This window comes from Hypanus sabinus, chromosome 6 (genome assembly GCF_030144855.1).
Source record: "Hypanus sabinus isolate sHypSab1 chromosome 6, sHypSab1.hap1, whole genome shotgun sequence".
In the NCBI taxonomy this organism is placed as follows: domain Eukaryota; kingdom Metazoa; phylum Chordata; class Chondrichthyes; order Myliobatiformes; family Dasyatidae; genus Hypanus; species Hypanus sabinus.
In genome coordinates, this window is record NC_082711.1 from 131,555,583 (window position 1) to 131,571,540 (window position 15,958).

General features: G+C 41.1%; 1 protein-coding gene across 1 annotated transcript in view; it reads right to left on the reverse strand.

The window, feature by feature from the left end:
• The window catches only part of ankfy1 (ankyrin repeat and FYVE domain containing 1), a 93,141-nt gene that overhangs the window by 53,647 nt on the left and 23,536 nt on the right, over positions 1 to 15,958 (reverse strand). The window contains exons 6-10 of the mRNA XM_059972947.1: positions 15,087 to 15,236; positions 13,916 to 14,081; positions 9,602 to 9,806; positions 4,779 to 4,847; positions 4,466 to 4,662 (exon numbers count right to left, since the gene is read on the reverse strand). Coding sequence (XP_059828930.1) covers positions 4,466 to 4,662; positions 4,779 to 4,847; positions 9,602 to 9,806; positions 13,916 to 14,081; positions 15,087 to 15,236 — 787 coding nt within the window. The remainder of the gene's footprint in view (positions 1 to 4,465; positions 4,663 to 4,778; positions 4,848 to 9,601; positions 9,807 to 13,915; positions 14,082 to 15,086; positions 15,237 to 15,958) is intronic.

Here is a 15,958-nt window from a genome sequence, read left to right on the forward strand (position 1 = left end):
TTTAACTACACGAGGAAATCTGCAGATGCTAGAAATTCAAACAACAACACACACAAAATGCTGGTAGAACACAGCAGGCTAGGCAGCATCTGTAGGGAGAAGCGATGTCGACGTTTTGGGCCGACACCCTTCATCAGGACTAACCGAAAGGAAAGATAGTAAGAGATTTGAAAGTAGAGGGGGGAGGGAGAAATGCAAAATGATAGGAGTAGACCAGACGGGGTGGGATGAAGCTAAGAGCTGGAAAGGTGATTGGCGAAAGTGATACAGAGCTGGAGAAGGGAAAGGATCATGGGACAGGAGGCCTCGGGAGAAAGAAAGGCGGGGGGGGGGAGCATCAGGGGGAGATGGAGAACAGGCAAACAACTAAATATTTCAGGGATGGGGTAAGAAGGGGAGGAGGGGCATTAACGGAAGTTAGAGAAGTCAATGTTCATGCCATCAGGTTGGAGGCTACCCAGCCGGTATATAAGGTGTTGTTCCTCCAACCTGATGGCATGAACATTGACTTCTCTAACTTCCGTTAATGCCCCTCCTCCCCTTCTTACCCCATCCCTGACATATTTAATATAACATATAACAAACCATATAACAATCACAGCACGGAAACAGGCCATCTCGGCCCTCCTAGTCCGTGCCTAACTCTTAATCTCACCTAGTCCCACCTACCCGCACTCAGCCCATAACCCTCCACTCCTTTCCTGTCCATATACCTATCCAATTTTACCTCAAATGACACAACTGAACTGGCCTCTACTACTTCTACAGGAAGCTCATTCCACACAGCTATCACTCTCTGAGTAAAGAAATACCCCCTAGTGTTTCCCTTAAACTTCTGCCCCCTAACTCTCAAATCATGTCCTCTCGTTTGAATCTCCCCTACTCTCAATGGAAACAGCCTATTCATGTCAACTCTATCTATCCCTCTCAAAATTTTAAATACCTCGATCAAATCCCCCCTCAACCTTCTATGCTCCAATGAATAGAGACCTAACTTGTTCAACCTTTCTCTGTAACAAGTGCTGAAACCCAGGTAACATCCTAGTAAATCGTCTCTGCACTCTCTCTAATTTATTGATATCTTTCCTGTAATTTGGTGACCAGAACTGTACACAATATTCCAAATTTGGCCTTACCAATGCCTTGTACAATTTTAACATTACATCCCAACTTCTGTACTCAATGCTCTGATTTATAAAGGTCAGCGTTCCAAAAGCCTTCTTCACTACCCTATCTACATGAGACTCCACCTTCAGGGAACTATGCACTGTTATTCCTAGATCTCTCTGTTCCACTGCATTCCTCAATGCCCTACCATTTACCCTGTATGTTCTATTTGGATTATTCCTGCCAAAATGTAGAACCTCACACTTCTCAGCATTAAACTCCATCTGCCAACGTTCAGCCCATTCTTCTAACCGGCATAAATCTCCCTGCAAGCTTTGAAAACCAACCTCATTATCCACAACACCTCCTACCATAGTATCATTGGCATACTTACTTATTTAGTTGTTTGCCTGTTCTCCATTTCCCTCTGGTGCTTCCCCCCCCCCCCCTTTCTTTCTCCTGAGGCCTCCCATCCCATGATCCTTTCCCTTCTCCAGCTCTGTATCACTTTCGCCAATCACCTTTCCAGCTCTTAGCTTCATCCCACCCCCTCCGGTCTACTCCTATCATTCCCTCTACTTTCAAATCTCTTACTATCTTTCCTTTCGGTTAGTCCTGACGAAGGGTCTCGGCCCGAAATGTCGACATCGCTTCTCCCTACAGATGCTGCCTAGCCTGCTGTGTTCTACCAGCATTTTGTGTGTGTTGTTATTTAACTACATTTCAGTGCTATTCATTAAAGCATCTAAAAGTCTTATACTTTCTAAATCTTGTATGGTACTCCTGTAGTCAGTCAATGCCAAGCCATACACACAAGTGAAGGACTGATCTGGGGAATAAAGAAAATTCTCAAATTTATCTCAAAGTTCTCGACTTGGATATATTTCAATTTTGCACTGTTATTTAAGGTAGCAATCTTCAAAATATAATTTATACATATCAGAAGCAACCAAAGAAATAGATAGTTAATTCCCTCAGAACAGATGAAAGCTTGTAGATCAGTTACACAAAAGTAGAACAAATCTATATCACTGTGTGGACTCCTCTACAATTTATTCCAATCATGAAGTAGACATTTAACATTGACATTCTATGATACTCGCTTTTTGAAGAGACCCCATTTCAACTTTATAAACCTAGGTGTTATTGCCATTTTGTAAAGCACTTTTATAGACAATAGACAGTAGGTGCAGGAGTAGGCCATTCAGCCCTTCTAGCCAGCACCACCATTCACTGTGATCATGGCTGATCATACACAATCAGTACCCCGTTCCTGCCCTCTCCCCATAGCTCTTGACCCCACTATCTATAAGAGTTCTATCTAACTCTCTCTTGAATGCATCCACTGCCTTCTGGGGCAGAGCATTCCACATATCCACCACTCTCTGGGTGAAAAAGTTTTTCCGCATCTCTGTTCTAAATGGCTTATTCTTAAACTGTGGCCTCTAGTTCTGGACTCACCCATCAGCAGGAACATGCTTCCTGCCTCCAGTGTGTCCAATCCCTTAATAATCTTATATGTTTCAATCAGATCCCCTCTCATCCTTCTAAATTTCAGTGAAAACAAGCTCAGTCGCTCCAATCTTTCAACATATAACAGTCCCGCCATTCCGGGAATTAACCTTGTGAACCTACGCTGCACTCCCTCAATAGCAAGAATGTCCTTCCTCAAATTTGGAGACCAAAACTGCACACAATACTCAGGTGGGGTCTCACCAGGGCCCTGTACAGCTGCAGAAGGACCTCCTTACTCCTATACTCAATTCCTCTTGTTATAAAAGCCAGCATGCCATTAGCTTTCATAGAATTCACAAATCTCGAAAAAGTTGAGCTGTAGAATAAAATTCACTGTCACATAAATAAAGGTAATTAAACATTTTTTAAAGAGTTGCTTCTTGACGCACAAATAAATTATATGCCATTGTATTACAAAAAAAGCAACGCAAACCATTTTCCAGGAATGTAACCACCCCACAATGCCCATTTAATTCAGTGGTCAGCTGCAGTGACACATTAAGAAAGCTTGTAACTGGCTTCTTGGACAACCCTAAGACAACTCAAATGGAGGACTTCTTCCTCGGTGTTCAGAACAATTCTGGAGAACATAGATGTGATTTATAATTGTACACTTACGTTTGTTTTACAGAAAATCTCAAAATTGCATTATTTAACTATTGGAAATCCCAGCGGTTTGATACCTGGGTTACTGGGCCCTGCGTGTCATTAATCCATTAAAACTCAGGAGTCACGTTTTGTACAGTGCCTTAAAAATTTACTGGTGTTGGTAAAAAAATTATACTATGTAATATCAAAGAAATGTGAATTAAAAATGTATTGGAACATTAATAGGAATAAAATTCAAAAACTTGGAAAATCTGCTAATATAACCGAAGTTTAATTCTAATTTCACATCAAAGCAATATATACTGCCCTCTCTTATCTACCAGGTCTCATACCATGAAGTTCATGTGTTGAAAGTATATACAATAAATTTCACAGAATAATAAATTTGTCTAGCAACAATATAGAGAGAGTAAAATTGAGTTTTGTTGATTGAGCATTCCTTGTGCAATGCAAAGGGAAACTACACATTCTACAGAATTCTACTGCAGTCACAGTTCACCAATGAAAACAGGTAGATTTTTGAACCTGAGGGCAGATACATTTCAAGTAAACTGTTTAGCCTGTGTGCCAAACATTGTACTTATTCAGGCAAGCAGCACAAGTACAGTAAGTACTGTGATATATACTAAGTGGGGTGCAGTATATTAATTAAAATGGGAGGGTGGTTGGGAAACAAGAGTATTTAGCTTTATATTAACTCAGTAGTATTAAGTGTAATTTGGTAATGGGAAAGAAATAACATACTGTACTGTGCAAAGGTTTTAGGCAGCCTAGTTACATATATAAGCCCAAGACTTTAGCACAGTACTGTATAAACGCCGAACTAAGTCCTTGATGCATGAACTCGAGGTCCTCGCATTGGAAATGACTTGGTCATACCAGAATGACTTTAGGAGCTCCAATCATAGAACCATATAACACTACAGCACAGTACAGGTCCTTCAGCCCTCCATGTTGTGCCAACCCATATAATCCTTTAAAAAAAAGTACTAAACCCACACTACCTCATAACCCTCCATTTTTCTTTCATCCATGTGCCTGTCCAAGAGGCTCTTAAATACCCTAATGTTTTAGCCTCCACCACCATCACTGGCAAGTCATTCCAGGCACTCACAACCCTCTGTGTAAAAAACTTACCCCTGATGTCTCCCCTAAACTTGCCTCCCTTAATTTTGTACATATACCCTCTGGTGTTTGCTAATCATAATAATCTAATATCTCCAACTTTCCTTACCTTTTGCATCTGGAGCATCTGGATTACTGCCCCATTTAATAAGTTTTGCAGCCAAACTGTTCTCATCAAATGATGTGCCATTCACAACCTGAACATCATCAAATGGATTCACTGACTGATCAGAATCCACTGTTATATCCTGAAGTGCTAACCACAGTGCAGTATTTCCTTCATGGTCCTTCAGCTCCAAGTCACATCTAGAACAAACATTTAAAAATTGGCACTGAATCTGCCAAGGAATACAACTTGACTTCAGAATTGAAAAGTTTAAGTTCCAATTAGAAGGCAATGATAAGTTTAATCAAATACTTACCGTTTAGACTGCAGTAACAGTGTGAAAACATGCTCATTTCCTGCCAATATAGAAGTGTGCAAAGGTGTCCTGTGTAAGGAAGGAACAGAAGTCATTGAGGGAGTTACCATACAAAGCCTTCATAAATGAAGTGTCGCATATTTCAAATATTCCCAGAATTTCACGTCACATGTTTCAGTCAGAAACAAATGCATCTCTCCATTATGAATTGATCACCACAGGATTTAATAACCACAGTTCCATGTGACTGGTTGAACAGCAAGTATCTTTAAGATTTAGCTCACGATCTTCACAGAAGTAGGAAGTCTCAATTTAACCTAATGAAATTCCTAATTACATCTACATCATCGTAACTTGAATGGAACCCTGCCTCTACAAGTTTTCCTCTAGGACAGAGGGCATAAGATTTTTGGATCATTGGACACCCTCCCAGAGAAGGTGAGACCTGTACATTAGGGACAGTTTGCACCTGAACTGGAGGGGAATTAATATCCTAGTGGGAAGGTTTGTTAGTGCTGTACAGTGGGGTATAAACTAGAGTTGCAGGGCTATGGGAACCAAAGTGCCAGAATAGGTATTGGAGAGGTTGTGAGGCAGATGTTGTAAGTCCTCAGACAAAGTTAGGAATCAAAAGGTTGAGCATAGTGCGACAAAATCGAAATGAGTGGATACAGGTCTGAAGGTGTTTATCTGAACGCGTACAGCATACAGAATAAGGTAGATGAAATTGCAGTACAATTGCAGATTGGCAGGTATGATGTTGTAGGCATCACAGAATCATGGCTGGAAGATTGTAGCTGGGAGCTTAATGTCCAAGGATACACACTGTATCCAAAAGACAGGTAGGAAAGCAGAGGGGGCAGCATTGCTCTGTTGGTAAAAAAAATTGAAAGTAAATCATTAGAAAGAGGTAACATAGGGTCAGAAGGTGGATATCGTGGATAGAGCTAAGGAACTGCAAGTGTAAAAAGACCCTGATGGGAGTTGTATACATACTCCCAAACAGTAGTAAGGATGTGGCCAACAAATTGCAATGGGAGATGGAAAATGAATGCCAAAAGGGAGTTGTTACAATAGTCATGGGGGACTTCAATATGTAGGTATAGTGGGAAAATCAGGTTGGCGCAGGATTATAGGAGGGGGAATTTCTAGAAGATGGCCTTTTAGAGCAGCTCATGGTTGAGCCCACTGGAGAATCAGCTATTCTGGACTGGGTGCTGTGCAGTGAACCAGAATTGATTAGAGAGCCTAAGGTAAAAAAAAACCCTTAGGGGCAAATGATTGAATTCACCCTGAAATTTGAGAAGAAGCTGAAGTCAAATGCATCAGTATTACAGTGGAGTAAAGGGAATTACAGAGGCATGAGAGGGGAGTTGGCCAGAATTGATTGGAAAAGAATACAGGCAGGGAATACAGCAGAGGAGAAAGGGTTATAATCCCTGGAAGCAATTTGGAAGGCACAGGATATATACATCCCAAAGAGGAAGCATTCTAAAGGAAAGATGGCAACCATGGCTAACAAATCAAAACCAACATTAAAGCCAAAGAGAGGGCATATAATAGAGCACAAATTAGTGGGAAGTTAGAGGTTTGGGAAGCTTTCAAATACTAAAAAAGTAATTGGGAAGGTAAAGATGGAATATGGAAGTTTGCTGGCCAATAGTATTAATAAAATACTAAACATTTCTTCAGATACATAAAGCATAAAAGACAGGCAAGAGTGGATATCAGACAGCTGGAAAACAATGCTGGAGAGGTAATAGTGGAGCACATGGAAACTGTGGATGAACTAAGTATTTTACATCTGTGGAAGACACTAGTAGTATGGTGGAAGTTCCAGGTGTCAGGGGCATGAAATGTGTGAAGTTACCATAACTAGAGAGAAGGTTCTTGGGGAACTAAGAGGTCTGAAGGTAGATAAATCACCTGGACCAGATGGTGTCACCTCAGAGTTCTGAAAATCTTGGCTGAAGAGATCATGGACGCTTAGTAATGATCTTTCAAGAATCACTATATTCTAGAATGGCTCTGAAGACCAGAAAATTGTAAGTGCCACTCCACTCTTCAAGAAGGGAAGAAAGGAAACTATAGGCCAGTTAGTCTGACCTCAGTGGTTGGGAAGATGTTGGGAATCAATTTTTAAGGATGAGGTCTCAGGGTGCTTGGAAGCAAGTGATATAGGTCACTGTTTCCTCAAGGCAAAATCTTGCCTGATGTTGTGTACTTGGAATTTCAAAAGGCCTTTAACAAACTATGAACCATGGTATTACAGGAAAGATTCAGCATGGATAAAGATGATTGACAGGAGCTACAGAGTGGGCATAAAGTGAGCCTTTTCTGACTGGCTGCCAGTGACTAGTGGTGTTCCACAGGGGTCTTTTTGCATTAAATGTCAATGATTTGAATGATGGAATTGAAGGCTTTATTGCAAAGTTTGCAGATGATATGAAGATAGGTGGAGGGGCAGGTAGTTTTGAGGAAGAAAAGGGGCTACTTAAGGACTCAGACATATTAGAAGAATGGGCAAAAAAAATGGCAGATGAAATAGTGTTGGGAAGTACATTGTCATGCACTTTGGGAGAAATTAAAAGGTGACTATTTTTTAATGAAGAGAAAATACAAAAAACAGATGCAAAGGGACTTGGGGCGGGGTCCTCATGCAGATTAATTTTCAGTTCAAGTTTGTGGTGAGGAAGACAAATGCAACATTAGCATTAATTTCAAGAGGACTAGAATATAAAAGCAAGGATGTAATGTTGAAACTTTATGAAATATTGGTGAGGCCTCACTTGGGAGTATTGTGACCAGGTTTGGGCGCCTTATCTTGAAAAGGATGTGCTGAAACTGGAGAGAGTTCAAAGGAGGTTCACAAAATTGATTCCAGGATTGAATGGCTTGTCATATGAAGAGCATCTGGTGACTCTAGGCCTGTATTCACTGGAATTCAGAAGAATGAGGGGTGACCTCATTGAAACCTATCAAATGGTGAAAGGCCTTGATAGAGTGGATGTGGAGAGGATGCTTCCTATGATGGAAGAGTCTAAGACCAGAGGACACAGCCTCAGAGTAGAAGGATGTCCTTTCAGAACAGACACGAGGAGGAATTTCTTTAGCCAGTGTGTGGTGAATCTGTGGAATTCTTTGCCACAGGCATGGGTAGCTTTGGAGACCAAGTTTTTAAATGTATATTTGAGGCAGAGGTTGATAGAGTTTTGATTGGTTAAGGCATGAAGCGATACACAGCTGAGAGGAAAATCAGATCAGCCATGATGAAATGACAGAGCAGTCGCGATGGGCCGAAAGGCCTAATTCTGCTCCTATATCTTCATGATCTACACTGCAACCAATTGTAAAACAGATTCAGTGTTACATAAACACAATGAAAGATATTAATACATCACAGTAGCAAGCACTCTTCAAAGCTACTGTAAGCAATGGCAGCCAAGTGTATAAGTAAACACAGATCTTTACTTTAGCCACTTGGTAGCACCATCTCTCCCCAGAAAAAATTTCCTTTGTAAATTTGGGAAAATGGACAAAGCATCCAAGAATCATTGTGCATGCTTAAAGAGTCAATATTTAAATACCCATTCCCAGCTGCTCTAGAGACGAGCTCCCTTCCCGAACTGCTGCAGCCCTTGGCATGGTGTACCCAAAATGTTGTTTGGGAGGGGGTTTTTGAGATTTTGAGCCAGCCATGACAAACAAAGGTCAGTACATTTGCCAAAAAAGGATGGTGTGTAGCTCAGAGAGCAAATTCCAGGTGGAATAAAACATAATGCACTATTTATTCATGAGATTCACATTATACCAATATCAGCACTTTTATTTCCAATACATTTTATCCAAAGGGTTTTAAAAAAGCTTTCAGCTCCTCAGTGTGGAATGACAAGAAAAACAGTAATCTTCTGCCCTATGAACTTTGTAATGGCTGCATTTAGCTTTACTGTCTCTAAGCACTGGCCAGGACACTGGAACGTACCAGTTTGTTTTCATGTTATGTGATCATGACTAGGATCCATCTCCATTTCCTGCAGACACTACAGGATATTTCATGCATATAAATTCTATTTCTTACAAACCATACGTTTGTCTTCTGAACTCTACTGCATCTGAGAAGAGCAAGGCATCTGTGCTCTTCACATTTTCACTAAGGGCCATGTTGAAATCACAGAATTAGTGACAGAAACATCGCGTCATAGTGTTAATATGTGCACTGCAATCCCAAGTGGCAAAAGTATTTTTTAGAGTCAGAACCTTGAACAACAATGTTTTTCACTCACGTAAACCAGAAAAGCCATTTTCGTAATATATGTGACACCCATTAGCTGGCTAAGCTGCACTCCCTTGGTCCTCGTCAGCTATCAAGAATTTTGTTTCTGAATGTTAGAACTAGTCAGAAACATTCAAGAAACATTTAATTAATTTAAAAGTCCAAACCCATTAAAAACATTGAACTATTTCAAATTTATCTGCTATTTGTCATTTACCTCGGTAGCCATTCCACCGCATTCAAGATCCCTCACCGGCCATTCCTCGCAATTCTAATTTCTAACTGCTGAAACAAAACAACGCAGCAGGTTTGTGCTCCAGCAGGTCTGGGAATTCTAAATCCACATGGGAGTTCCATAATTCTCAATGCTGAGAGTACAGACTACGTTTTGGTAATTCTCAGTAGGTTCCAGCCCATCACACAAGGAGACCAGGGATCTTCTGGAATATTCTCTTGCCTTCTTTTCCCAACCCTCCGATGATCCTTTTGGATGTCACTCACTGGGCAACATTCCCCAAACAAAAAACCCATCATCTCAATGGTTACTTACCGTCCTTTGCTATCCTGCATAATAGGATTGGCAGCTGCTTCTAAAAGTGCTTGTGCAATATGTGCCATTCCTGTCATTGCTTCTGACGAGTGGCTTTTGTGACTATATGAGGCCACAAGGTGAAGTGATGTCTCCTGCTCACCATATGTAGCTGCGTTTATACAAGCACCATTCCGAATCAAGAAGCTAGCAGAGAATTCATCACCTAGGTTAAAACAAAACATTAAATGCATTTAGCTCCAAATCCACGTACCACTTAATGAATATGCCCAAGATCACTACTTGGCAGGATTGTAAAAATTTAAAACACATCACAGCATGACTAAACAAATGCTGCGTAAGGCCAGACTACAGGAAATACATTACAGAGCCACTAATGGATCAAGTCTTTCCAGCATGTCTTTCATAAGTTTACCATGGGACACCTAGGAACCATTTCAAAAAATGAGGAAGATAAAATGTTTAAATGAGTTTAAAACAGGAAATAGAATGTGCAAACCTCAAGGTTTTGATTTTAATTCAAAGCTGCACACTGACAGTAACTAAAGGACAAAGATTATGCAATTGAGATAACTGTGGTAAGGAGCAAAACAAGTGCTACCGAAAAAGTTGTAATCGGAAATGAAAAGGAACCTAGGAGGGTTAATGGTGTCTAATGGCAACTCCTTTGCTTGCACCTTCGGAAACAGCTCTGTTTCCATCTTTCTTTTGAAGACCTTGAGCTGGAGTTACACGCTGACTAAGGTTCTTACGTGGGAATGGGACCCACTCTTGGGGTTTCATGAATAGCCATTACTCAGCATTCTATTTCTTACAAACCATAGGTTTATTTTCTGAACTGGGCAGAGCTCGGACAAAGTGGCACAACTGACTTCTAACATCATAAACCAGCGAGCTGTTTGTTATGTCTTCCCTCTCGCTGTGAAACGGAGACCTCTTTCTCCCTTATTAGGGAGAGAGAGCTTGTGGTATGACTACTTCGGGGTACTGCAAGTTTGTCTTTGCTGTTGCTTTGCTCACACTTGAGTGCATGGTGGCAGGTGCCGATGCTTTTTTTTTTGCTGGTGAGGAGAGGGGAGGGGGATTTGAGGGGGATTGGAAAGTTTGATTTGCCCTGATGATTTGTGAAAAACATCTAAAAGTTCCAATTGTTCAGGTAGTAAAGCAAAAATAGACAGTAATCACTCATGGTAGCTTGAACAGTCAGAAAAGCATCAGAACTTTTCAATGTATTTATAGCTCGCAGTTCTGGAGATAAAAGTGCAAACCAGCTGTCTTTTTGCATTTCTTCAATAGCATCTCTGAAACCTGCAAGTGTTACCATTTTGAAGTGGAAAGAAAATTCTACCTGCAAGCTCCATGTCACACACTATTTAAACTTGGAAACATTCCTTCACTTGGTCTGAATGATGAAACTCCAGGTGGCAGGTTACTTCAAGGACAGTAACAGGTAGCAAAAACATTGCAATTTTGCCAGCAACACCCGCATTCTACAAGTAATTGAAAAATGCAAAGAACACCTCAAAATGAGGTACAAAAGGATCTTCCAATCCTCTTCTGCTCAGAAAATAGTAATACAAAACTGAAGCAACCATTTTCAGTTGTTCTGAGCCACATACAGGCTACTCCAGAGCTAGTCTTTACTAATATATCTCTGAAGGATACTAAAGAATCACTGGAGTTTAATTCTCCAGTGCAGCCCGACCGTTGAGTTCATTTGATTCAATGGTATTTTAAAAGAATCTTGTAAAGCAGATCTGGGCTTACCATCAGTTACCATAATTACTGTGCTATTGGCAATTTTGGGTTATTAAATAACCATCACACAGAATTCAGACCCGTTGGCTACCCACACCTGGTTTAGCCAGCCTGTTGAAGCCATTGCCTGGGGTGTGGCTGCAAACAGCTATGAGGAGCCACAGGTGTGAGCTGGGCGTTGGCGGGGACCAACAGATGATGAGCCACTCCAAGGAGTGTGACAAGCCCCCTAAGTAGAAGCGCTACCCCTCCCATGCACCCAGCAAGTTATCACTTGAGGCTTTCCACAACATCCTGACTAGCATTTGGGAAGAAGAGATGCCTCCTGACCTCAGAGACGCAACGATAATCGCCCTCTACAAAATAAAGGTTCAAAGACTGACTGTGGGAACTACAGAGGCATCTCACTACTTTCCATTGCCGGAAAAAGCCTTGCCCACATCACCCTCAACAGACCAATTCCAACAGTGGCAGAAGAGAACCTTCCCGAGTCGCAATGCAGCACTGTCGACATGATGTTCACAGTGAGACAGGTACAGGAGAAGTGCCTGGAACAGAACATTATGCCCTGTTTTGATGGATTTGACGAAGGCGTTTGACTCAGTCAACAGTAACACGCTGTGGATCATCCTTAGAAAGCTTGGCTGCCCACAGAAATTCACTACACTCATCTGCCTGCTCCACAATGGCACGACAGAAGTGTTCTCAGGTTGTTCCCCATCTGCAACTTTCAACATCTCAAATTGCATGAAGCATTCTAGCGCCAGTATTATTCAACCTCTTCTTCACCCAAATGCTGAAGCATGCTGTTAAAGACCTAGACCTGGGTATTTACATATCACCTAGGTAGATTGATGTTTGGCCTGAGATGCCTTGCCACGAAAACCAAAACATTGAGGAGGCTCATCACTGAAGCTCTGTTTGCTGATGACTATGACCCCATGGCCCACCAGGAGAACCACCTGGAGACGAATGTCGACAAGTTCTCTGCAGCCTCAAAGCTGTTCGGCCTGACAATCAGCCTCGGTAAGACAGAAGTTCTCCTACAACCTGCACCGAACAGTCACCCTCCTCAGCCATGCATCACCGTCGACGGCAATGTCCTGAAGAACGTGGAGAGCTTCAAGTATCTAGGAAGCACCATGTCCAGTGACGGACCCCTTGACAAAGAGATCATAGCAAGGATCCAGAAAGCCAGCCAGGCACTTGGGAAACTCTGTGTTAATGTTCTGGAGCACAAGGACATTCAGCTTTCAACCAAGCTCAAGGTGTACAAGGCTGAGCTCCTCATCTGTCTCCTGTATGGCTGCGAAACCTGGACCCTGTACCTCAGGCACATTGAACAGCTAGAGCAGTTTCACATGCACTCTCTGCAGTCGATCCATGAGGATTCAATGGCAGGACCAAATCAACAGCCAGGAAGTACTTGACAGAGCCAACAGCACAAGCATTGAGGCAAGGTCCCCCAAGCCCAGCTACGCTAGACTGGCCATGTAATCTGCATGGGTGCAATAACAATCCCAGGCAGCTGCTCTATAGTGAGCTTGAGCATGGCAGTCACAATCAGGGCCACCCAAAAAAAAAGATTCAAAGACAATCTGAAATTGTACATCAAATGGACAGACCTCCAGCCTCGACAACTTGAGGAGTCCACAGCTGACAGTGCTGTGTGGCGCGCCCTGACCAGAAAAGCCGCATCTGACTTTGAGGATGACAGAAATCAGCACCTTGCAGCAGCGCGAGACCGACGCCACAAAGCTGTGTATGCACCTGTTCCAACAACCTCCATTCCATGTCCAACCCGCAACTGCATGTGTGTTTTGGCCTTCAGCCTCTGAAGTCACCTGCGTATCCACAGATGAATGCACAATGTTTAGTCTTCCTCGGACCCCGACAGACAACCACCACACAGAATTATTTTGTGTTATTTCACTGTGTGGTGCCAGAACACAATGTTTATGTAAACAAATTTTTAACAAAATCAGCTATTAACAGAATTGATGAAGAAAAGAGTTTTTGGGTGGAACAACAAAAATTGAACTCTAGGAAATGACCTATAGATTTGATACATTCTACAATTACAACAATTCAAGAACATTGTCCCCATTCATACCCTAAGAAACAGCTACTGAAAATGGTCAATTTTGATTTAATTTATCCACAACTGCCAATCACCTTTTCATTTAATCTCACCTGATACTGCTTCTCTTATCCCTTGCACTCCTCTGTACTTATTTTGTATCCATCATCTCTCCAGCTTTGATAAAGAGAACAACCTGAAAGATTTACATTTTTTCCACCCTTGCTCACATGCTGCTGAATACCCAAAGTTTCTAGCATTTTGGTTTTATTTCAGTTATAATATATATAGTTTTTGCAGCTGCAGTATAAATAGGTTTATACTAAATAAGTAGATTCACATCTTCATAACTTGCAAAATATGCTACTGAGCCGATTTCACATAAACAAATCATTCCACAACAGACCATGCTGAACATTGGAGAAAACATTTAAACTATCAATGCATGGACCTTTGATTGTTCACTTTCACTTTACCTCTTTGGATAGCTTTGTGAAGCAAACTCCAGCCATTCTTATCCGCCATGTCAACATCTGCTTTGTTATTAACCAGCGTTGTTGCAATACTCTCTAGTCGTCGAGAGAGAGCCAGATCCAAGGCTAGTTCTCCGTTATCATCAAGTTCATTTAGTTTACCAGGCAACTATAGAATGAAATGCTTTAGTGAACAATGTGAGAAACAAAAGAAAAATTCTTTACACTACAAAATGAAATTAGCCAGATTTGTTTTTGGTGCTGTTACTAAACACACACTTGATGCACTCAGGCAATCCCTTTAAAAAGAGGCAAATATTTATTCACAAAATGAGCTCCATTTCATTTGTACATCCTTAGGTGTGATGGTTGTTAACACAATCAATGTACGTGCAATAAATAAATCTGAAATCTTTTCACCAGTTATATGTACTCCACAATTTGTAACTTTTAAGCAAAATCCAATAAACTAAACAGACTGATTACCAATAACCCAGGATATTATGCAAAATAATGGGAGTATTTTAACCACAGAACAGAAATAAGTAGGTCTTGAAGATAAGCAAGCCTTAGAAATTCTTAGTAAAATTGCTTTCAAGGCTGTTTTCTCTTCAGAAGTTTCATTTGGACAGAGTTAAATCCCATACATCATTCACAACTTTGAATCACAGAGCTCAGAAACAGGCCCTTCTGCCCACTCAGTCTTCACCAACCATCAAGCACCCACTTGCACACATGCCACATTTGTATCATTCCTGTCACCCCCTTCCCCACCCCACTACCCCCACTGGTCCAATTCTACCAATCACCTAAGCAGTGACCATTTGTACTTAATTAACTTGAAAACCTGCATTTCTTTGGTATGTGGGAGGAAACCAGAGGAACTGGTTAAAAACCACGGGTAAATGCCACAGACAGCAGCCAAGGTCAAGATTAAACTTTGGTGCAATTTAGACCTGCTGCCTCACTGCTCTCGAGAACTGTATGCCACCAAACATCTGCTGCAGATGCAGCTCATCTTGAAGGCTACAGCAAAAATGCACTCCTTTCAGCTAGCATACAATGAACCAGAAAAGATTGCTCAATGTTACAATATATAAAGGTTGAGAATTAAGATAAGCACCAATATCATGGCACTGCTGAAAGCACTTTAGTTAAAAGCTGTTACTTCTACCTGAGAATCCATTGCAATAAGGTGGAGAAATACAACATCTTCTCTTTCCACTTTGATAGCTTTATGCAAAGGATATTCTGTTTTTGATTTAATCATTTTGTATAATAAAGGAGCAGTCATGCTGCTGAAATCATCCTTCTGCAGGTCATCCTGGATAAATACAGAAACAGCTTTTAGTAGCCAACATGGGCCAATAGACAAACAATCAAAGCAACTATTTTTAAGGCTGTTGAGTGATTACCAAAATTAATGACAGCATTAATCACATTGTTGCACAACAGAAAGCCAATATTTTTGAAAGGTGCAATGGAAAATGCTTTGACATTGTTATCTTCATTGACGCAATTTTAAGTTCTCATATTCAAATTGCTTGTAATGTTCTCTGTTCCAGCCTCACGCACACTGCCAACTTTATTCCCTCCACTTTTGGCAACTGCCCCATTATCTTCAGAATAGTTACTACTAAACAAATACTACAAGTAGTCTTTTTGTGACAAAATATTCCAAGGAAAAAGCAGTGAGGAAGTTAAGTGGACAGGTCTGGTCATGAAAGCCCTTCACCCTGTACCTGATCTGGGCATTGATTGCTGATGCAGAATAAAAACAAAACTAGAAATGTTGAACAGATCAAGTGGCAACTGCAGAGAAAAATAGCTAGTATTTTAGATCAATGCCAGTTGGTTCTGATGAACAGTTTCAAGAAAAATTTGATTCAGTCCTAGGTCAAATCTGACAAATCCTGCTTTTTCTAAACATAGAGCCTTTTGCTGCTTCTATCCACATCCTTCATTTAAAAAGCACTTATTTAACAGTCACTATTCTAGTTACCTGGCTGAGTAATGGAGTTCAGAACCTAGATGAAGTTTGTTACA